This window comes from Mobula birostris, chromosome 13, assembly GCF_030028105.1.
Source record: "Mobula birostris isolate sMobBir1 chromosome 13, sMobBir1.hap1, whole genome shotgun sequence".
NCBI lineage: Eukaryota > Metazoa > Chordata > Chondrichthyes > Myliobatiformes > Myliobatidae > Mobula > Mobula birostris.
In genome coordinates this window covers 2,863,874-2,889,259 of record NC_092382.1, presented here as the reverse complement: position 1 = coordinate 2,889,259, position 25,386 = coordinate 2,863,874, and the positions used below count along the sequence as shown (strand labels likewise).

The 25,386-nt window shown below is 53.9% G+C and overlaps 1 protein-coding gene across 1 annotated transcript in view; it reads left to right on the top strand.

The window, feature by feature from the left end:
- The window catches only part of LOC140207429 (uncharacterized), a 149,680-nt gene that overhangs the window by 51,263 nt on the left and 73,031 nt on the right, over positions 1-25,386 (top strand). Inside the window, exons 7-12 of the mRNA XM_072275952.1 lie at positions 11,031-12,768; positions 14,998-15,084; positions 15,240-15,410; positions 15,566-15,733; positions 15,888-15,973; positions 21,332-21,463. Of these exons, the coding sequence (XP_072132053.1) occupies positions 11,031-12,768; positions 14,998-15,084; positions 15,240-15,410; positions 15,566-15,733; positions 15,888-15,973; positions 21,332-21,463 (2,382 nt within the window). The remainder of the gene's footprint in view (positions 1-11,030; positions 12,769-14,997; positions 15,085-15,239; positions 15,411-15,565; positions 15,734-15,887; positions 15,974-21,331; positions 21,464-25,386) is intronic.

The following is a 25,386-nucleotide window of genomic DNA, read 5'->3' as shown; positions in this document are numbered from 1 at the left end:
GACACACTGTGAAACCCCACACAACCCTGGCAGGGTCCTAACACACTGTGAGAGCCCACACACCACTGACAGCTTCCTGACCCACTGTGGACACCATACACACCTGACAGGGTCGTGACACACACTGCGATCCCACATACCCCTGGCAGGGTCCTGACGCACTGTGAGACCCCACACACCCCTGACAGGGTCCTGACACATTGTGAGACACCACAAACCCCAAAAGGTTCCTGACACACTGTGAGACCCTACACACCCCTGACGGGTTCCGGACACACTGTGGGATCCCACACACTCCTGACATGGTCCTGACACACTGTGAGACCCCACAGGTCCCAAAAGGGTCCTGACACATTGTGAGACGCCACACACACCTGACAGGGTCCAGACACACTGTGAGACCGCACACACTATTGATACGGTCCTGACACACTGTGAGACCCCACAGGGACCTGACAGCGACCTGACACACTGTGAGACTCCACACACACCAGACAGGGTCCGGACACACTGTGAGACCCCACAGGCCCCAAAAGGATCCTGACACACTGTAAGACGCCACACACCCCTGACAGGGACATGACGCACTGTGAGACGCCACACACTCCTGACAGCGTCCTGACACACATTGCGATCCCACACACATCTGAGAGTGTTCTGACACACAGTCAGACCCCACACACCCACGACCAGATCCTGACACACTGTGAAACCCCACAAACCACTCACGGTGTCCTGACACACTGTGAAACCCCACACAACCCTGGCAGGGTCCTAACACACTGTGAGAGCCCACACACCACTGACAGCGTCCTGACCCACTGTGGACGCCATACACACCTGACAGGGTCGTGACACACACTGCGATCCCACATACCCCTGGCAGGGTCCTGACGCACTGTGAGACCCCACACACCCCTGACAGGGTTCTGACACACATTGCGATCCCACACAAATCTGAGAGGGTTCTGACACACTGTGAGACCCCACACACCCCTGACAGGGTCCTGACACATTGTGAGACACCACAAACCCCAAAAGGTTCCTGACACACTGTGAGACCCTACACACCCCTGACGGGTTCCGGACACACTGTGGGATCCCACACACTCCTGACATGGTCCTGACACACTGTGAGACCCCACAGGTCCCAAAAGGGTCCTGACACATTGTGAGACGCCACACACACCTGACAGGGTCCAGACACACTGTGAGACCCCACACACCCCTGACAGGGCCCTGACACACTGTCAGACCCCACCACCTCTGACGGGAACCTGACACACTGTGAGACCCTACACACCCCTGACAGGTTGCTGACACAGAGCGAGACCCTACACACCCCTGACAGGGTCCGGACACACTGTGGGATCCCACACACTCCTGACATGGTCCTGACACACTGTGAGACCCCACAGGCCCCAAAAGGGTCCTGACACACTGTGAGACGCCACACACCCCAAAAGGTTCCTGACACATTGTGAGACACCACACACCCCAAAAGGTTCCTGACACATTGTGAGACCCCACACACCCAGGATAGGGTCCTGAGAGACTGTGAGATCCGACGCACCCCTGAGAGGGTCCTAACAGACTGTGGGACCCCACAGGCCCCAAAAGGGTCCTGACACATTGTGAGATGCCACACATACCTGACAGGGTCCAGACACACTGTGAGACCACACACACCCCTGATAGGATCGTGACACACTACACGACAACACACACACATGAAAGGGTCCTGACAAACTGTGAGACCCCACACATCCATGGAGCGGTCCTGACACACTGTGAGACTGCACACACCCCTGACAGGGCCCTGACACACTGTGAGACCCCACACACCCCTGACAGGGCCCTGACACACTGTGAGACCCTACACACCTCTGACGGGGACCTGACACACTGTGAGACCCCACAGGCCCCAAAAGGGTCCTGACACATTGTGAGACCCCTCCCACCCCTGACAGGCTCCTGAAAACTGTGAGACCCCACACACTCCTGATATGGTCCTGACACACTGTGAGACCCAAAGGCCCCAAAAGGGTCCTGACACACTGTGAGACCCCACAGGCCTCAAAAAGGTCCTGACACACTGTGAGACGGCACACACCCCTAACAGAGTTCAGAAACGCTGTGAGACCTCACACACCCCAGAAGGGACATGACGCACTGTCAGACGCCACACACCCCTGACAGGGACATGACGCACTGTGAGACGCCACATAACCCTGACAGGGTCCTGACACACATTGTGATCCCACACACATCAGTGTCCAGACAACCAGTGAGACCCCACACACCCCGGCACAGCTCCTGACACACTGTGAGACCCCTCCCACCCCTGACAGGCTCCTGAAAACTGTGAGACCCCACACAACCCTGACACAGTCCTGACACACTGTGAGACCACACACACCCCTGACAGGATCGTGACACACCACACGACACCACACACCCTTGACAGGGCCCTGACACACTGTGAGGCTCCACGCACCCCTGGCACGGTCCTGACACACTGTGAGACCACACACACCCCTGACAGGATCGTGACACACCACGCGACACCACACACACATGAAAGGGTGCTGATACACTGTGAGACCCCACACACCCCTGGCACGGTCCTGACACACTGTGAGACCCCACACACCCCTGGCACGGTCCTGACACACTGTGAGACCCCACGCACCCTTGACAGGGCCCTGACACATTGTCAGACCCCACACACCTCTGACGGGGACCTGACACACTGTGAGACCCTACACACCCTGACAGGGTCCGGACACACTGTGAGACCCCACACACTCCTGACATGGTCCTGACACACTGTGAGACCCCACATATCTCGGACAGGGTCCTATAGAAAATAGACAAGAGACAATAGGTGCAGGAGTAGGCCATTCGACCCTTCGAGCCTGAACCGCCATTCACTGTGATCATGGCTGATCATCCACAATCAGAATCCAGTTCCTGCCTTATCCACGTAACCTTTGATTCCACTAAATTTAAGAGCTCTATCCATCTCTTTCTAAAAAGCATCCAGAGACTTTGCCTCCACAGCCTTCCGGTGCAGAGCATTCAATATATCCACCACTCTCTGGGTGAAAAAGTTTTTCCTCAATTCCATTCTAAATGGCCTACCCCTTATTCTTAAACTGTGGCCTTTGGTTCTGGACTCACCCATCAGCAGGAACATGTTTCCTGCCTCCAGCATGTCCAATCCCTTAATAATTATAGATGTTTCAATTAGATCCCCTCTCAGGCTTCTAAATTCCAGAGTATACAGGCCCAGTCGCTCCAATCTTTCGACATATGACAGTCCCGCCGTCCCGGGAATTAATCTTGTGAACCTACGCTGCACTCCCTCAATAGCAAGAATGTCCTTCCTCAAATTTGGAGACCAAAACTGCACACAGTACTCCAGGTGTGGTCTCACCAGGGCCCTGTACAGCTGCAGAAGGACTTCTTTGCTCTAATACTCAATTCCCCTTGTTATGAAGGCCAGCATGCCATTAGCTTTCTTCGCTGCCTGCTGTACTTGCATGCTTACTTTCACACTGATGACACTCTGTGATACCCCACACACCCCTTACAGGACCCTGATACACTGTGAGACCCCACACACCCCTTACAGGGACCTGACACAGTGTGAGACCCCACACACCCCTGACAGGGTCCTGACACACTGTGAAACCCCACACACAGGACCCTGACACACTGTGAGACCCCACACACCCCTGACAGGGACCTGACACACTGTGAGACCCCACACACCCCTGACATGGTCCTGACACACTGTGAGACCCCACAGGCCCCAAAAGGGTCCTGACACACTGTGAGACGCCACACACCCCAAAAGGTTCCTGACACATTGTGAGACACCACACACCCCAAAAGGTTCCTGACACATTGTGAGACCCCACACACCCAGGATAGGGTCCTGAGAGACTGTGAGATCCGATGCACCCCTGAGAGGGTCCTAACAGACTGTGGGACCCCACAGGCCCCAAAAGGGTCCTGACACATTGTGAGATGCCACACATACCTGACAGGGTCCAGACACACTGTGAGACCACACACACCCCTGATAGGATCGTGACACACTACACGACAACACACACACATGAAAGGGTCCTGACAAACTGTGAGACCCCACACATCCATGGAGCGGTCCTGACACACTGTGAGACTGCACACACCCCTGACAGGGCCCTGACACACTGTGAGACCCCACACACCCCTGACAGGGCCCTGACACACTGTGAGACCCTACACACCTCTGACGGGGACCTGACACACTGTGAGACCCCACAGGCCCCAAAAGGGTCCTGACACATTGTGAGACCCCTCCCACCCCTGACAGGCTCCTGAAAACTGTGAGACCCCACACACTCCTGATATGGTCCTGACACACTGTGAGACCCAAAGGCCCCAAAAGGGTCCTGACACACTGTGAGACCCCACAGGCCTCAAAAAGGTCCTGACACACTGTGAGACGGCACACACCCCTAACAGAGTTCAGAAACGCTGTGAGACCTCACACACCCCAGAAGGGACATGACGCACTGTCAGACGCCACACACCCCTGACAGGGACATGACGCACTGTGAGACGCCACATAACCCTGACAGGGTCCTGACACACATTGTGATCCCACACACATCAGTGTCCAGACAACCAGTGAGACCCCACACACCCCGGCACAGCTCCTGACACACTGTGAGACCCCTCCCACCCCTGACAGGCTCCTGAAAACTGTGAGACCCCACACAACCCTGACACAGTCCTGACACACTGTGAGACCACACACACCCCTGACAGGATCGTGACACACCACACGACACCACACACCCTTGACAGGGCCCTGACACACTGTGAGGCTCCACGCACCCCTGGCACGGTCCTGACACACTGTGAGACCACACACACCCCTGACAGGATCGTGACACACCACGCGACACCACACACACATGAAAGGGTGCTGATACACTGTGAGACCCCACACACCCCTGGCACGGTCCTGACACACTGTGAGACCCCACACACCCCTGGCACGGTCCTGACACACTGTGAGACCCCACGCACCCTTGACAGGGCCCTGACACATTGTCAGACCCCACACACCTCTGACGGGGACCTGACACACTGTGAGACCCTACACACCCTGACAGGGTCCGGACACACTGTGAGACCCCACACACTCCTGACATGGTCCTGACACACTGTGAGACCCCACATATCTCGGACAGGGTCCTATAGAAAATAGACAAGAGACAATAGGTGCAGGAGTAGGCCATTCGACCCTTCGAGCCTGAACCGCCATTCACTGTGATCATGGCTGATCATCCACAATCAGAATCCAGTTCCTGCCTTATCCACGTAACCTTTGATTCCACTAAATTTAAGAGCTCTATCCATCTCTTTCTAAAAAGCATCCAGAGACTTTGCCTCCACAGCCTTCCGGTGCAGAGCATTCAATATATCCACCACTCTCTGGGTGAAAAAGTTTTTCCTCAATTCCATTCTAAATGGCCTACCCCTTATTCTTAAACTGTGGCCTTTGGTTCTGGACTCACCCATCAGCAGGAACATGTTTCCTGCCTCCAGCATGTCCAATCCCTTAATAATTATAGATGTTTCAATTAGATCCCCTCTCAGGCTTCTAAATTCCAGAGTATACAGGCCCAGTCGCTCCAATCTTTCGACATATGACAGTCCCGCCGTCCCGGGAATTAATCTTGTGAACCTACGCTGCACTCCCTCAATAGCAAGAATGTCCTTCCTCAAATTTGGAGACCAAAACTGCACACAGTACTCCAGGTGTGGTCTCACCAGGGCCCTGTACAGCTGCAGAAGGACTTCTTTGCTCTAATACTCAATTCCCCTTGTTATGAAGGCCAGCATGCCATTAGCTTTCTTCGCTGCCTGCTGTACTTGCATGCTTACTTTCACACTGATGACACTCTGTGATACCCCACACACCCCTTACAGGACCCTGATACACTGTGAGACCCCACACACCCCTTACAGGGACCTGACACAGTGTGAGACCCCACACACCCCTGACAGGGTCCTGACACACTGTGAAACCCCACACACAGGACCCTGACACACTGTGAGACCCCACACACCCCTGACAGGGACCTGACACACTGTGAGACCCCACACACCCCTGACATAGTCCTGACATACTGTGAGACCCCACACACCCCTAAGAGGACCCTGACACACTGTGCGACCCCACACACCCCTGACAGGACCCTGACACACTGTGAGACGCCGCACACACCTGACAGAGTTGGGACACACTGTGAGACCCCACACACCCTGGATAGGGTCCTGACACATTGTGAGACCCGACACAGCCCAAACGGGTCCTGACACACTGTGAGACCGCACACACCCCTCACAGGTTCCTGACATACTGTGAGACCCCACACACCCGACAGGGACCTGACACACTGTGAGACACCACACACCCCTGACAGGGTCCTGACATACTGTGAGACCGCACACACCCGACAGGGACCTGACACACTGTGCGACCCCACACACCCGACAGGGACCTGACACACTGTGAGACCGCACACACCCCTCACAGGATCCTGACACACTGTGAGACCCCACACACCCCTGACAGGGACCTGACACACTGTGAGACACCACACACCCCTGGCAGCGACCTGACGCACTATGAAATGCCACACACCCCTGACGGGGTCCAGACACACATTGCGATCCCACATACATCTGAGAGGGTTCTGACACACTGTGAGACCCCCCGCAACAGCGTCCTGACCTACTGTGAGACCACCCACACCCACAACCAGATCCTGACACACTGTGAAACCCCACGAACCACACACAGTATCCAGACACACAGTGAAACCCCACACAACCCTGCCAGGGGCCTGTCACAGTGTGAGACCCCACACACCACTGACAGGGCCCTGACACCCTGTGAGACCCCACACACTCCTGGCAGGGACCTGGCAAACTGTGAGACACCACACACCCCTGACAAATTCCTGACACACTGCGAGACCCCACACACCCCTGACAGCAACCTGACACATTGTGAGACGCCACACACACGTGAGAGGGTCCTGACACAGATTGAGATCCCACACACATCTGAGAGGCTCCTGACACACTGTGAGACCACCCCTGACAGTTATCTGACACACTGTGAGACCCCACACACCCCTGACGGGGTCCTGACAAACTGTGAGACCTCACACACACCCGAGAGGGTGATGACGCACTGTGAGACTCCAGCACGCCTAACAGGATCCTAACACACTGGGAGACCCCACACACCCCCAACAAGATCCTGACACACTGTGAGTCCCCACACACTCCCGACAGGGTCCTGACACACTGTGAGACCTCAAACAACCCTGTCAGGGTCCTGACACACTGTCAGACCACACACAAACCCCTGACAGCGAGCTGACACACTGTGAGACGCCACACACAACTGATAGGGACCTGACATACTGTGAGACCCCACGCACCCCTGAGAGGGTCCTGACACACTGTGAGACCCCCCCTGACAGTGTCCAGACACACTCTGAGACCCCACGCACACCTGGCAGGGTCCAGACAAACTGTGAGACCCCACACAACCCAGGCAGGGTCCTGACGCACTGTGAGACCCCACACACCCCTGACAGCGACCTGACATACTGTGAGACCCCACGCACCCCTGACATGGTCCTGACACACGGTGAGACCCCACACACCCCAAAAGGATCCTGACGCACTGTGAGATTCCTCCCACCCCCGGAAAAGGGTCCTGACACACTGTGAGACCCCCAAACAACTCACAGGGTCCTGACACACTGTGACACACCACACCCCCCGACATGGTTCTGACACACTGTGAGACCCCACACACCCCTGACAGGGTCCTGACACACTGTGAGACCTCAGACACTATTGACACATTCCAGACACACTGTGAGACCCCACACACCCCTGACGGGGTCCTGACACACTGTGAGACCCCACACACCCCTGGCAGGGTCCTGACACACTGTGAGACCCCACACACCCCTGACAGGGTCCTGACACACTGTGAGACCCCACACACCCCTGACAGGGTCCTGACACACTGTGAGACCTCAGACACTATTGACACATTCCAGACACACTGTGAGACCCCACATACCCCTGACAGGATCCTGACACACTGTGAGACCCCACACACACCTGACAGGATCCTGACACACTGTGAGACCTCAGACACTATTGACACATTCCAGACACACTGTGAGACCCCACACACACCTGACAGGATCCTGACACACTGTGAGACCCCACACACCCCTGGCAGGGTCCTGACACACTGTGAGACCCCACACACCCCTGACAGGGTCCTGACACACTGTGAGACACTGCACACACCTGGCAGTGACCTGACACACTGTGCGACCCCACACACCCCTGACAGGATCCTGACACACTGTGAGACCCCACACACCCCTGGCAGGGTCCTGACACACTGTGAGACCCCACACACCCCTGGCAGGGTCCTGACATACTGTGAAACCCCACACACCCCTGGCACTGTCCAGTCAAACTGTAAGACCCCACACCCCCATGACAGGGTCCTGTCACACTGTGAGACCGCACACACCCCTGACAGGCTCAGGAAACGCTGTGAGATGCCACACACGCCTGAGAGGGCCCTGACACACTGTGAGACCTCACACAACCCGACAGGGGCCTGACACAGTGTGAGACCCCACACACCCATGACAGGGACCTGACACACTGTGAGACCCCACACACTCTGACAGGGTCCTGACACACAGTGAGACCCCACACGCCCCTGACAGGGACCTGACACATTGTGAGACGCCACACACCCCTGACAGGGTCCTGACACACATTGATATCCCACACACTATTCACACGGTCCTGACACTCTGTGAGAACCCACACACACCTGAAAAGGTCCTGACACACCGTGACACCCCACGCACCACTGACAGGGACCTGACACACTTTAAGACCACACACACAACTGACAGACAGGGTCCTGACACACTGTGAGACCCCACACACCCCCAACATGGTCCTAACACTCTGTGAGACCCCACACACTATTGACACGTTCCTGACACACTGTGAGACCACACACACCCCTGACAGGGACCTGACGCACTGTGAGACTCCACACTCACCTGACAGGGTCCTGACAGACTGTGAGACCACACACACCCTGGATAGCGTCCTGACAGACTGTGAGATGCCACACACCCCTGACAGGGTCCTGACACACATTGTGATCCCACACACATCTGAGAGGGTTCTGACACAGTATGAGACACCACACACCCCTGACAGTGTCCTGACACACTGTGAAACCCCACATAACCCTGACAGGGTCCTGGCACACTGTGAGTCCTAACACACCCCCGAGAGGGTGATGACACACTGTGAGACCCCAGACACCCCTAACAAGATCCTGATGCACTGTGAGACGCCACACGCATGACAGGGTCCGGACACACATTGAAATCCCACACACATCTGAGACAGTCATGATACACTGTGAGACCGCCCCACCCTCCCCGACAGTGTCCAGACAAACTGTGAGACCTCACACACCCCTGGCAGGGTCCAGACACACTGTGAGACCTCACACAACCTAGGTAGGGTCCTGACACACTGTAAGACCCCACACACCCCTGAGAGGGTCCTGACACACGGTGCGATCCCACACACCCCTGACAGGGTTCAGAAGCACTGTGAGACCCCACACACCCCAAAAGGATCCTGACACACTGTGAGATTCCCCCCCACCCCCAGAAAAGGGTCCCAACACACTGTGAGACCCCCAAACAAATCACTGGGTCCTGACACACAGTGAAACCCCACAAACCCGTGACAGCATCCTGACAGACTGTGAGAACCCACACACCCCTGGTATGGTTCAAACACGCTGTGAGACCCCACACACAACTGACAGACAGTGTCCTGTCACACTGTGAGACCCCACACACACCTGAAAGGGCTCCTGACACACTGTGAGACCCGACACACCCCAAAATGGTCCTGACACACTGTGAGATCCAACACACCCCTGACAGTGACCTGACGCACTGTGAGACGCCACACAGCCCTGACAGGGTCCTGACACACATTGCGATCCCATACACACCTGAGAGGGTTCTGACTCACTGTTAGATCCCCCACAACAGCATCCTGACACACTGTGAGACTCCCCACAACCACCACAAGATCCTGACACACTGTGAAACCGCACAAACCACTCACAGTGCCCTGACACACAGTGAAACCCCACACACCCCTGACAGGGACCTGACACACTGTGAGACCCCACACACCCGTGACAGGGTTCAGAAACACTGTGAGACCCCACACACCCCAGAGGGGTCCTGACACACTGTGAGACCACACACCCCTGACAGGGGCCTGACACACTCCGAGACCCCACACAACCCTGGCAGGGTCCTGACACACTCTGAGACCCCCCACCCCCGGAAAAGGGTCCTGACACACTGTGAAACCCCGCAAACCAGTAACAGGGTCCTGACACACTGCAAAACCCCAGAAACCCGTGACAGCGTCCTGACAGACTGTGAGACCCCACACACCCCTGACAGGGTCCTGACACACTGTGAGACCGCACACACCCCTGATAGTGTCCCGACGCATGGTGAAACACTGACACACTGTGGGTCCTGACACACTATGATCCCTCAAACAACCCTGAGAGGGTCCTGACACACAGTGAGACCCCACACACCCCTGACAGGCTCTTGACACACTGTGCAACCCCACACACCCCTAACAGTGTCCTGACACACTGTGAGACCCCACACACCCCTGAGAGGGACCTGACACACTGTGAGACCCCACAGGCCCCAAAAGGTTCCTGACACACTGTGAGACCCCAATTAATGCAATAGCTTTGAGCTAACTCTTGTGTATTTAAATACTGAGTTCTGAGTTGAGGCATGTAACAGTTTGTCCACTGTCTGTTCCCATGGAAGATGTTCAGCAGAAACACAAGGAGACTCTACGGGCACAAACTGAAACACTGAGAGTGAACACGATCCTGATGAGGGAGAAGGTGAAGGTTTTCCAGCTGGTTGATCGATACGCTGAGCTCACGGTCATTTCTACTGTCCGAGATCGGAGACTGGTGGAACATGAGCTGCTGGCAAGAGGCAGAGACCACGAGGAGTGGAGAGAGGAACATCTCCGCAGAGAGCTGGAAAAAATCCGCACTGATCAGCTGTTCCAGAGCAGCTTTTCCTGGAGTAAATCCAAATCTGGGCGTTCGGCAGCAGTGGCCGGAGTCCCGGGGATCGGGAAAACAACAATGGTACAAAAGATTGTTTATGACTGGGCCACGGGGGAAATATTCCAACAATTCCAGTTTGTCTTCAGTTTCAAATTCCGGGATTTAAATTCCATTAACTGCAGAATAAACCTGAAGGAACTGATTCTGGATCAGTATCCTTACTTTGGGAATATCCTGAGAGAGGTCTGGAAGAACCCAGAGGGATTGCTGTTTATATTTGATGGTTTGGATGAATTCAATGATAAAATTGATTTTGCTGACAGTCAGAGAAACACAGAACCTCGGTCCACATGCACAGATCCTGAATTCAAGTGCAAGGTGTCTGACATTGGGTACAGTTTAATCCAGGGCAAGCTGCTCCCAGGGTGTTCAGTGCTGGTCACCACCCGTCCCACTGCGTTACATTTACTGGAAAAGGCGAAGATCAGTGTCTGGGCTGAAATCCTAGGATTTGTTGGTGAGGAACGGAAGGAATATTTCATCAGACATTTTGAAGATCAGATGGTGGCAGCAGCTGTTTTCAAACACGTGAAGAAGAATGAGATCCTGTACACCATGAGCTACAACCCCTCCTACTGCTGGATCCTCGCTCTGGCACTGGGCCCCTTCTTCACACAAAGAGTCAGGGACCCGCAGCGAGTTCCCAAGACCATTACCCAACTATATTCCTACTATATTTACAATATCCTGAAAAACCACGGCCGTGAGATTGAAAACCCCCGTGATGTGTTACTCAGGGTTGGTCAGATGGCCTTCAGAGGAGTGTCCGAGAAGAAGATTGTGTTTACAGATGGAGATTTGATCAACTACAATCTGCAGCCTTCCCAGTTCCTGTCCGGGTTCCTGATGGAGCTTTTGGAGAGAGAGGATTCTGCCCGGTGTGTGGTGTACACATTCCCACACCTCACCATCCAAGAGTTTGTAGCTGCAGTCGTACAATTCCTGACTCTAAATCCTGGGAATATCTTGAAATTCCTCACTGAAGCCCACAACACAACAGATGGCCGATTTGAGATATTTCTCCGTTTCGTTGCTGGTCTCTCCTCCCCAATGACAGCTCGGGGCCTGGAGGAGTTTCTGGGTCCATTTCCTCATCAAACAACCTGCCGGGTGATTGACTGGGTGAAGGAGGAGGTTAAACGTCAGAGTGGAAACACATGGAGTGAAGCTGGTAAAAGGAGCTTCCTGAACACATTGCACTACCTGTTTGAGGCTCAGAATCGTGGACTGGCTCAGGCCGCACTGGGATCAGTGGAAACACTTTCATTCAGTGGAATGACACTGACCCCGATTGACTGCGCGGTCCTGTCTCATGTCTTCGGACTCTGTGATACAATACAACACCTCGACCTGGAGAACTGCAGCATTCAGTGTGAAGGAATCCAGCGGCTGGTACCCGGGCTGCACAAGTGCCAGGAGTTGAGGTAACTTGATTTATCTCTCACTCTGAACTGTGAAACTGTCCAGTTGTGTTGTTTCAATGTAAAGGGATTTGGGTTAAACAGTGATAAATCAGATTGTGAAGATCAGTCAGTAAATCCTGAAGGACGGGAGGGTTCTTTGGGTCCTTGTGAAGGGATGTTGGAGACTTCATCAGATCAGTGAACAACGGCCATTGGTTTAATGGTAGTAAATCACAGGAATGGCCGTGTTTCTCGCTGCCTGTGACACGTCCATTGACAATGTTCCTTCTCACTGTTACTGACACCCAGACCGACACTGACTGCAGCAGGTGGGTCGGAGATTCACACCCCCTTCCCGATGAGGGAGAAGAGACCGTCAGCAGACTGTTCCAGTGCGAAGTAAAGAAATACCATTGTGAGTTTGTCCTCCCCTGCCCTTCCCTGTGTGTGACTATCATCATCAGTCCACCTGTGTGACTGTGCTCATCACCAGATACCCAGACGCCATGGACACATTTCTTCTCACAGTTTTAGGCCATAGTTCAGGCCCACCCATCATGAGCAATCTATTTCTGCATCTCTCATCTTGTGGGATTATCTTTTCCAATCGGTATCTTTTACCCCTGTGGGGGCTCTCTTCCCATCCCTCATCCTCCTGTGGGATCAATCTTCACCATCCCCCTACCTCCTGTGGAACCTATCTTCCCCATCCCCCTTCCTCCTGTTGGATATCTCTTTCCCATCCCCCTTCCTCCTGTAAAATCTCTCTTCCTCATTCACGTTCCTCCTCTGGGATCTACAGTGGCTTTCAAAATTTTGGGTACCCTGTGTCAAAATTTCTGTTACTGTGAATAGCTAAACGAGTAAAAGATGACCTGATTTCCAAAAGGCATAAAGTTAAAGAAGAGAAATTTTGTTAACATTTTAAGCAAGAAAACTTTTTTTATTTCCATCTTTTACAGTTTCAAAATAACAAAAAAGCAAAAGGAGCTAGAACAAAGGTTTGGGCAGCCTGCTTGGTCACTACATAGTAACACCCCGATTGGCAAGTATCACAGCTTGTAAACGCTTTTTGTAGCCAGCTAAGAGTCTTCCAAAACCTTTCCTGCGTCTCACCACAGAATTCTGCGTCAGCGGTTTGCAAAGGAGCATTTTAACAAGCCTGATGCGTTTTGGAAACAAGTCCTGTGGACTGATGAATTTAAAATAGAACTTTATGGCCGCAATGAGCAAAGGTATGTTTGGAGAAAAAAGGGTGCAGAATTTCATGAAATGAACCCCTCTCCAACTGTTTTGCACCGGGGTGGATCGATCATGCTTTGGGCTTGTGTTGCACGAGGAACATTTGACTGGTAGAGGGAAGAATTAATTCAATTAAGTACCAGCAAATTCTGGAAGGAAACATCATACCGTCCGGGAAAAAGCTGACGATGAAAAGAGGATGGTTTCTGCAGAAGGATAATAATACTAAAACATCTCAAAACCCACAATGGACTACCTCAAGAGGCGCAAGCTGAAGGTTTTGCCATGGTCCTCAGTCCCCTGACCTAAACATCATCGAAGATCTGTGGATAGACTTCAAAAGAGCAGTGCATGCAAGACGGCCCAAGAATATAACAGGACGAGAAGAATTTTGCAAGGAATGATGGGCGAAAATCCCCCAAGCAAGAATGGAAAAATGTTTAAATGGCTTCATAAAGCACGTAGAAGTTGTGATACTTGCCAAAGGGGGTGTTACTAAGTACTGCCTTGAAGGTGCCCAAACTTTTGCTTTGGGCACTTTCATTTTTTGGTATTTTGAAACTGTAAAATATGGAAATAAAAAACGTTTTCTTGCTTAAAATATTGAAGAAATGTGTCATCTTTAACATTATGCCTTTTGGAAATCAGGTCATCTTTTACTTTCTTAGATATTCACAGTAACAGAAATTTTAAAGCAGGATGCCCAGACTTTTGCATGCCACTATATCTTACCTATCCACTTCAAACCCTCTCACATCAAGAACACTTTTCCAACCATTAGGGAGTGGGACAGAATATGTGGAGTTTACGGGGTCACACCGACAGACTAAATTACTGACATTCGGTGAATACCCTGGAGCTGGGCAGTGAGGGACATTGACAGTGATGGGAACTCCAATCAATGATTTACTGAAGGTTTTATGTTTCCTGAAATATCCGAGTGAAAGAAATTCCCTCAGACCCACGGTTTGAATCACTTTGTTCATCAATTTGTCTGTTTGTGTTTAGTCTTGGGGAGAATGAACTGGGAGATTCAGTAGTGAAACTGGTGTCTGCGGCTCTGAGGAACCCGGAGTGTAAAATACAGAAACTGTGGTAAGTACCAGACTGTGGGAGATTGTGTTTGCAGTCACTGGGTGTCTCACACTGAACATTAATCTGATCAGTAATTGTGTTACTGATAAACACTGGGGATTTGTACCGTCTCCTGTCTCTCTGTGTCCTTCACCCTCACTCTCTCTCATCTCCAGGCTGAACCGTGTCGGTCTCACAGATTCTGGTGCCGAGGATCTCGCCTCCGCTCTCAGTGCAAACCCATCACTGACGGAGCTGAAACTGAATAATAATAAACTGGGAGATTCAGGAGTGAAACTGGTGTCTGCGGCTGTGAGGAACCCGGAGTGTAAAATACAGAAAATGGGGTAAGTACCAGACTGTGGGAGATTGTGTTTACAGTCACTGGGTGTCTGACACTGAACATGAATGTGATCAGTAATTGTGTTACTGATAAACACTGGGGATTTGTACCGTCTCCTGTCTCTCTGTGTCCTTCACCCTCACTCTCTCTCATCTCCAGGCTGAACCGTGTCGGTCTCACAGATTCTGGTGCCGAGGATCTCGTCTCCGCTCTCAGTACAAACCTATCACTGATGGAGCTGGATCTAGGATTAAACTCGCTCACAGACCGATCTGTCCCCGCTCTCCGCCGCCTCGTAATGACCCTCCCGAATCTAGAGCGGATCGGGTGAGTGTGTTAATGTTCAATGTGATAAAATATCAGCGGATCCGCGGGTTTTCTGGTGATATTTGTCTGTTGTTGAAATATTAACCCCAGTCCCCTGTTACTGACACTGTTGTGTAATCTGTTTATTTCATCTTTATTCTCCCATCTGTTTCAGGCTGTGGCAGAATCAGTTCAGTGAGACCGGGGAGAAGAAACTGGGATCTCTGCAGGGAGTCAGACCCAGACTGACAGTGACCGTGTGAACATCTGAGTGTGTGAACAGGGACATTTTGGCTGATTCCCGGCCATCCCCTAGGTACCGGCAAAAATGTTGGTAGTCAATTGGCGGGGGGGGGGGGGGGGGGACGGGGTAGTGACAAACTTTATTTTTTTTTAAATCCCCCTTAACTCCCATGCTTATGTTTAATAGCCGTTTATGTTTATGATTATGTTTAAATTCCCAACGGTTTTAAGAGAACTGGAAACAACAGGAGTTCTGCAGATGCTGGAAATTCAAGCAACACACATCAAAGTTGCTGGTGAACACAGCAGGCCAGGCAGCATCTGTAGGAAGAGGTACGGACTAGTCCTGACGAAGGGTCTCGGCCTGAAACGTCGACTGTACCTCTTCCTACAGATGCTGCCTGGCCTGCTGCGTTCACCAGCAACTTTGATGTGTGTTATGGGAACTGACTCCAGACCCGCGCTCGGCGACGTTCAGAGCTTCCCCGAAGTGACGTTTTTCCGCCTCCTGTCCAGCCGGATGTGCGGGTTCGAGACCCCGCCCACGTGAATCCCCGGGGAATTACACAGACAGGAAGAGCCCGGGACCCGGAGCACAGTCTTGGACACCGGTGTCCCGGGGTGGGATTATCCCAGAGAGAATCCTTTTGCTCCCTTTGCTGAGGACGGTGCATTCGGCAGTCTGGCCGATATAATGATGTTACCTTGACAAATACCTCGGCAGTGATTCTGGATCTGCAGCGATCTCGGACACGATCTCGGAAATGTGATGTTATAATCATCGGTTCCTCGATGCAGAGTGACGGTGAGAAACGGGACTGATTATTCAACCGGTCACCCGTTGTGTGACTGTGAGTGAATCGGGAGCAGCTTATTTATTCCCGCACGTCAGCAGCTCACACATTGTTTAATTTACATTTGTCATGATGAAATCAATAAGCCACTGTAACTTCCTGTCTTGGTGTCGGACTTGAGTTTTATTTGAGGTTTCTGCTGCCCCCCGCACCCTGTGCACTGCGACAGTGGGTCGGAGCTCCTCACACTGACACAGTAGAGTCTCAGCTCCAGGCTGAGGGAGGTCGGACTGGCAGTGTCTGGGTGCCCAGGATCTCATCTCCACCCAACCCCCTTCCTGCCTAAATGACCCTCTCCTGTCCTCCGCAGATGGTTAAAAACGACTATAATATCAGAAGTGAGACCACTGAGGTCCCGAGTACGAGAGGGATGGGGATGGAATACCGGCGTTAAACACGGGGTGAAGCTCTCACCGCACCGTCCCATCACCCACTCCCGGGGTCAGACACAGAGTGAATCTCCCACCACACCGTCCCATCACAAACTCCCGGGATCAGACACAGAGTGAATCTCCCTCCACACCGTCCCATCACACACTCCCGGGGTCAGACACAGAGTGAATCTCCCTCCACACTGTCCCATCACACACACCTGGGGTCAGACACTGAGTGAATCTCCCTCCACACCATCCTATCACACACTGCCGGGGTCAGATATAGAGTGAATCTCCCTCCACACCGTCCCATCACACACTCCCGGGGTCAGACACAGAGTGGAGCTGTGCTGACGGAACTGGGAGAAAACGCGGCAAAACTACTGGATAAAGTTCGTGGAATACTTTGGAGGTGGCTCTAATAGTCTCTTGGACAACTGCGTGAGTGACGGCGCTGGTGTGGAGGCTCGGTGTGGAGTTTTACTGCCGGTTTGGACTGGGTTTCTCGGTGGCTCCTAACTGCGGCCGCTGGCAACTCGCCAGGTAGCCGGTTCGCTCCAAAACCGGAGGCAAACGCCGTCGGTCCCCCCATTGACATCGGGGCGACGTTCCTCCTCCTTTATCTTCCTGATTTTCGTCCGGTGTCGGAGCCGGAGCATCTGAAAGGACGTTTCGACCTCTCCCGGCCTGGGTTTCTGCAAGTCCGACGGAGCCTTTCCTGGCGCCGAGCCAGCGAGCAACTGTCGACTGCAAACTTCTCCGGCCAGTTATTCGATTCGCTACAGGACTTCTAACCGGCACCGCTGTAAAATTTGCGGACTGGAAACAGCGCCAGCATGCCAGACCGGTCTCCAGGGAGTCGCGGGCCTTCAGGGAGTTACGCAAGGGAGGCTGCCTCCCCGGCCTCGGACAATGCCCTGTTCCGGTCGGTGAAGGTGGAACGCGGGGTGCAATGTATTTTGCGCCCGGGAATGACACTAGAAAAGTGTGCGGAGGCAATGGAGGACCTGGTGGGGTAAGGCGGCATTTTGGCCACCGAAAAGGAGTTCGGAAAGGCGGTGTTCTATCTGGCCAATGAAGAGCTAGTGCACCGGGCCCTAAGCAGGGGACTCACGGTAGACAACAACTTTTTACCGATGGAGCTGGTGACGGCCCCCACGCAACGTATCGTGCTTGGGCATGTTAAGCCTTTCATTCCGAATACGGACCTGCTTCCCCCACTGGCCCATTTAGGGCAAGTAAGGTCGGAGATCACTGCCATCCCACACAAATTTAAGAGACGCACCCTCCGCACCGTAATCTCTTACCGGCGTCAGGTATTCATGCAGCTGGAAAGGGAGGACGATGTTGAGAGCCGGTTTACTGTCCGGCACGAGGGAATAGATTATCAGGTGTACTGGAGCTCCGAGCGCCCACGGTGCCATCCGTGCAGGGTGGTGGGGCACTTTCGGAGGGACTGTCCTACCACCCGGAACCCGAGGGAGCCCACTTCGGGCACCAGTGCCCCAGCTACCTCTGCCCCTGATCCTACTCCTGCGCGTGCACCTGCGCCTGCATCTGATCCTGCCGCCGCCCCTGATCCTGCTCCGGTCCCTCACCCTGTCCCTACTCTTACAGTTGGGTCGGCCCCTGCTCCTCTCCCTGTGGTTCAGGTGGGGGACGGGGTGGAGTCTGTGCGGAGTAAGAAGGCAAAGGGGAAATCCAAACACCCTAAGAAGTCGACCTCTGAGGCCGCAGAGCTCACGCCTACTTCGCCTGAAGTGGAGCGTGGGGCTCGGGGAGGTGCGCAAACAGACGGGGCGATGGAAACAGAAAGCGCCGCCCCATCGGTGAAGCCTGCACCTGTGTGCTCCTCAGGTGTGAAGAGGAGAAGGGAACGTTCCCGCAAGACAGCAGGGGATGTAGATGCGGGGAAGTCCCAGGAAGGGGTGGGAATCCGGGTAGAGGTTGGTTCTAAACCTGAGTCCCCAGATGTAGCCACCAGTCCTGGGGTAGATGGTGTGGTTGTGCAAAAAGCTTGGGATAGCCCTGTTTGCACAAATGAGGCAGCCCTGGAGGCCTCCACCCAGGACTTACTAGTCAGCGCCTCTCTGGAGGCAAGTGTATCGAATAGTGTAAGAGGAGACGAGACAAAGCTCTCTCATTCTCAGCACCAGGCTGCTTGTGAATCCCTTGGACCAAAGGTACCGGGTTCCCCTTCATACCTGTCCCCTGGAGAGGACGTCATTCTATGCACGTCGACCCCAGCAATTAATGGCTTGCAGGGAGTCCCTGGGGATTGTCCCTCCACTGTCGCAAATGTGGACGAGACTAATGCGACGGTGGAGCGGGCAGGTAAGAGCGAGGTACCAGCTGCGCAGTGTGGGTCACAAGCGCGGCCATCAATTGGAGCATGCGAGGAGGACGATGGGGAATCTATCTGCAGTGAAGGGTTGGAGGGGGACTCCTTTGATAGTGAGACAATGGATATCCTCAGCCCTCCTGAGAAATCCCCATTGATACCTATGGAAGAAATTAAGCATTTCATTCTCACCTCTGAGGGTGCCAAGCACCGGCCTCAACTAGCCTCGCTTCGCTGGCCCAGCCTGCCGAGGCTGGTGAAGTCCCTGCGGGTCATCCTCAGACGGAAGGAGAAGGGGAAGAGGAATGCGGTGTCGGGGAATGACAGGAGACAACTGAAATCTTTCCTGGATGACCTGGTAAGGGACATCAGAGGGAGAAGCAGCCTTGCTCCTAGGGGGGACGGTGGGTCACGGGGGTGGGGGTGGGGGTGGGCGGGTGTTGGTACCTCTCGAGCCTGGAAAGCAAAAAGTATTCTTGCTTTCTTTCGGGACAGTGTGGTAGAGGGCGCCTCCGCTCTCACCGGAATGGGTAGAGCTGCTGAGGCCTAATGTACTCCCGACATGAAACTTACCATAGCTAGTCTCAATGTAAACGGCAGCAGGGGTCCTCTTCGCAGGCATAACAATCTCTCAGTCCTCGGGGATGGGAGATATGCGGTGAGTTTCCTGAAGGAAACCCATACCATCCCTGGGGACGAGTCTGCTTGGCTCCTGGAGTGGCGGGGCGGGGTCTACATGAGCCACCTCAGCTCCATTTCTAGCGGGGTGGCGATCCTGTTGGCCCCGACCTTCCAGCCAGTAATTGAAAGAGTCCAGGACGTTGTGCCCGGCCGTCTGCTCCACCTGGTTGTGCGCCTGGATGGCGTACCATTGCATTTTATCAATGTGTATGCTCCCAGGCGCAGTGTGATGCAGACGCGCCTATTCTGCCAGCTGTCCACCCTGCTGAGCTCCATCGATCCTGGGGATTGCGTCATCCTCGGGGGAGATTTCAATTGTACCCTCGAGGCGGAGGACCGCTCGGGCCTCCAACGCGACCCAGCATCGGCAAAAAAGTTAAAGGAGCTAGTCGGCTCCTTTGACTTGGTGGACAGCTGGCGGAATCTTCACCCCAACTCTAGCGCCTTCTCGAGAAGGTCTAGAGAAGGAGGTTCCAGGATAGACCGCATGTATATCTCTCGGGCCTACGTCTCCCGCGTGTCGGCGTCCTCCATGCGGCCAGTGTCGTGCTCGGATCATCACCTTGTGATGAATTTATTCCTCTGCACCCTCGGGTAGGATCCAGGTATTGGCATTTTAACAACCGGCTGCTGGAGGACAGCCGATTCCGGGATTCGTTCCGAGCGTTCTGGGTCACCTGGAAGGAGAGGCGGAGAGAGTTCTGCTCCCTACGGCTATGGTGGGATGTGGGCAAAGCCCACATCCGGTTTTTATGTCGGGAGTATACTAGGAGGTCGACAAAGAGGCGGGGGTCTGAGAAAGAGCGGCTTGAGAGAGCGTTGCTTGACCTGGAGTCCCGCCTCGGTCCGACCGCTGGAGACCAACAGCTATGGCAGGAATACCAACAGAAGAAGGACGCACTAAGGAATCTGCAGCTCCAGCGGTCCCGAGGTGCGTACGTGTGGTCACGGATCCAAATGCTGCAGGATTTGGACCGTGGCTCACCCTTCTTCTACTCGTTGGAGAAGTGGCGGGGAGTTCAGAAGCAGCTAGTGGAGTTGTTGGCTGCCGATGGCTCCTCCATCACTGATCCAGAAGGAATTAACAACGAAGTCCGTTTATTCTATCGGTTCTTATTCTCGCCAGATCCGTCAAATGCGGAGGCGTGTAACGAGGTCTGGAAGGATTTGCCTAAGAGCAGCCCAGAGGGCGCAGTGCGTCTGGACGTCCCCTTGACTCGGGAGGAGCTGTCCACTGCCCTTCGGCAACTCCGGAGGGGTAAGTCCCCTGGCTTGGATGGACTGAGTGTTGAGTTTTATTAGGCTTTTCGGGATGTCCTGGGGGATGATTACAGCCTTGTCCTAGGGGAGAGCCTAGCCACCGGAGAAATGCCCCTCTCATGGCAAAGAGCTGTTGTGGTCCTACTGACCAAGAAGGTAGACCTCCGCCTGCTAAAGAACTGGCGGCCGGTCTCCATCTTGTGCGCAGACTGCAAGATCGTCGCCCGGGCAATGGCCAGCCGTCTGGGTTCGGTAATTGGACAGGTGGTCCATCCTGACCAATCTTACATAGTCCCGGGCCGCTCCATCCAGGACAATGTCCACTTATTACGGGACCAGATCAACCTACTCCAGGAGACTGGGTCCCCGGCAGCGTTTCTTTCTCTTGACCAGGAGAAGGCGTTTGACCGGGTAGACCACAGTTTCCTAGCGGGCACTCTGCAGGCTTTTGGGCTCGGACCACACTTTGTGGCCTGAGTTCTGCTCCTGTACTCTGCCGCAAAGTGCCTAGTTAAGATTAACGGATCACTCACAAGACCTATTCCCTTCCGAAGAGGAGTGCGTCAAGGGTGCCCCATGTCTGGTCAACTGTATGCGATCTGTGTCGAGCCATTCCTCAGCCTTCTTCGGCGAAGGCTGACAGGTCTGGTTCTGCGCGAACCGGACATGGAGGTCGTCCTCTCGGCCTACGCCGATGACGTACTCCTCATGATGACAGACCCCTGTGACCTGCGGAGGATGCGCGAGTGCCAAGATGTTTTCTCGGCGGCATCCTCCGCCAGGATCAACCGGGCGAAATGTTCCGGACTCTTAGTAGGACAATGGCAGGTTGACTCCCTGCCGGAGGAGATGAGAGCTTTTGAGTGGAGCACCAGACGCCTTCTCTATCTGGGAGTCTACCTGAGTCCTTCTGGGGAGACCTGGCTGGCGAACTGGCAGGACCTGGAGACAAAGGTCATGGCCCGGCTGGGGCGCTGGTCAGGCCTTCTCAGGGTGCTTTCCTATCGAGGCAGGGTGATGGTCATAAACCAGCTGGTAGCCTCCATGTTGTGGTACCGGATGATCACCTTGCCCCCCCCCCTGCCCTTTTTGTTACGAGAATGCAGAGGAAGCTAGTGGACTCCTTCTGGGGTAACAGGAAACACTGGGTCTCTGCAGCGGTTCTGAGTCTCCCAGTAGCAGAGGGCGGACAGCCGCTGGTGTGTGTACGCACACGACTGGCGGCTCTCCGCCTCAGGACTCTGCAGAGATTCCTGTACGCCGAGCACCCTCCCAGGTGGCACGTGTTGGCGACTTTCTTCCTCCGGAGGGGCTGCTGCCTTCACGAAGATATGCAGCTACCACCAGCGTGCGTCAGCCGTGCTGCTTTGCAGAGGCTGCCCGGCTTCTATCAAGATCTACTGAGAGTCTGGAACATGGTTGCCTCAGGCCGGGAATCCCCTCCTCTGGCAGAGGGCGGGGTCCTGGCCGACCCTTGCCCTGCCTCAGCGGATGTCGGTGCGGCTCAGGTGTGTGGATCGACTCAAGCTGAGCTGTTCGTCGGGCCCAGGCCCCGCAGCCTTACCCGGGAGACGAACCCACACAACTTGAGCTGTCTTTCATCGACACCCACAATCCCATTCAGGGATGCAGGCAGGAGGTACCTTTATGGGCTGCTGCTCCATACTCTCCACTTCCTAGCCTTTGTCCACCGTCCGGACACGCCATGGCGGTCGGTCTTTCCACCTGGAGGTGAGGGGGGTCCCCAATGGAAGTCCCTTACAAGGGAGTCCGTCCCATGCACCTTGGGGATCTCGGCTGGAAGGTGCTGCATAAAGCGGTGCCCTGCAATAAGTTCTTTAGTTTGTACACGGATCTCCCAGCCGCGTGTCACTTCTGCGGGCTGGAGGAGACCGTGTACCATATGTACGTGGAGTGCGTGAGGCTGCAGCCCCTTTTCGCGTATTTGCGTGGGCTGCATCTCGCCTTCTGGTTGCATTTCAGTCCCACCCTATTCATATATGGTCATCCAGTAAGGAGGGGGGCGCAGAGGGATGAGGATGTCCTTGTCAACTTGCTCCTGGCGCTGGCGAAAATTGCCATCCGTGGCTCCTGGAAAAGGGTGGCAGGAGGTTCTCCCCGGGCGGACTGCCTGGTTATGTTTAGGGGGTATGTTCGTGCCCGGGTGAACATTGAAAAGGAATACGCACAGTCCACGGCGACCGTAGAGATGTTCCGGGACCGTTGGGCTCCGCGGGGTGTAAATGCCATCATTGATGAGGATGGCAATATATTGGTTTAACATGTATTGTCTGTTTGTAGTGTAGTAAATGTGTTATTCACTGGGTTTGTAAATATTGTATAGCACCGACATTTGTAATAAAGAATTTGGTTAATAAAAAAAGGGGTCAGACACAGAAATCCCAATGGACCTCACCACTTCCCGTCCACTCCCAAAGGGACCCAACCCTTCCCTTTCAGCACCACCATCTGCCTCCCAATGGGACCCCTTCCAGTTCGTTTCCAACGGGACTGTGTACTTGGGAAATTGGCGGGGGCACCCGAATTCCGTGTTTGACAGAACTCAGGGCTGTGTTTAGGGAATTTGACGGGAACGCCGCTGGTTTATGAGTTACAAGGAAAGTCGAGGGTCGTGTGGATGTTGAGGACTTTGTCACACTGACGAGGTTCTGACTTCTGGCGGAGACGGTGGAACTGATCGGACTTCAGGAACTTTGGTTCGCCTTCCGGAAGATGGTCACCTTGTTTCTCACGGCCGGCGGGGAGGGAGTGATACACTAACAACAGAGTGGGAGTGACAGGCAGAGTTAAAATGACTGACAAGGTGGGAGTGACGCACTGATTGGAAATTCTCCCCGGGGAAGGTGTTATGTGCTGATTAAAAATAGGATTCTGGATTAAAGCCGGAATATAAAATTATCACCAGGGGGAGAGTGACACGCCGACATAACATTGTCACCGGGGAGGGAGTGACTCGCACATTGAAAATGGTCTCCAGGGAGGGAGGGATGCTCTGAGAGAAGATGGAGGACAGGAAGGGAGTAACACACTGACAAGTCCGAGGGAGTGGCGGCCCGACCTGAAATAGTCCCTGATTCCTGTGTTACAATGGCCGGCAGGGAGAGGGTGATGGACAGACTTCAAATGGCCAACAGGGAGGGAGAGACGCACCGGGTAAAAGGGCCGAAATGGAGACAGTGTCACATTGAGAAGAGAGAGGGGGTAACGGGTCGGTGTAAAATGATCTACTGGGAGAGAGTAACGCTCTGACATAAAATGGCTGCTGCTTCGCTTAAACTGTCTGACGAGGCAGTTCAGGGTCAGTGATTTCTTGTTTAAAGTGAGCGCCGGGAAGTGGGGGGGGGGGGGTAAGACGCCGATTGAAAACGGCCGTCACCATCGTTAATGTTGTTGAGAAAAAGGGGGAGATGTGGTGAGTGAAGGAGACCCCGTTCGGCCGGGTTGAAACGGGACCAAGGAGGGAGCGACGCCTTGGTGAAAGTGAGCGGCAGAGAAGGAGTGAAGGACACGTTGACTTCAAATGGCCGACGCTTCACTGGAAATGTCTGCTGGAGAGGGAGTGACGGCTTTGGTAGAAGTGAGCACAAGAGAGGGAGGGACGCGCTGATTTAAAACGGGCGAATCCTTGGTTAATGTGGCCGCCAGGGATGGAGTGAGACACTGACTTACAATGGCCACAGTCGCACACAGAATCTATGGCGAAGGAACATGCGGTGCCCGTGGATACAATCCCTGGATCGAGTGTGTTATTGATTGTAACAACAGTGTTTTAATTTGTGTTTTATATAGTCTTGGGTATTGCATGAATGTTAATAAATCTAATCATGTTGTCATTGAATAAATTAATGCATATATCTCAGATATTCACACGTACACATATACATGTGGGTTTCGGGGAGG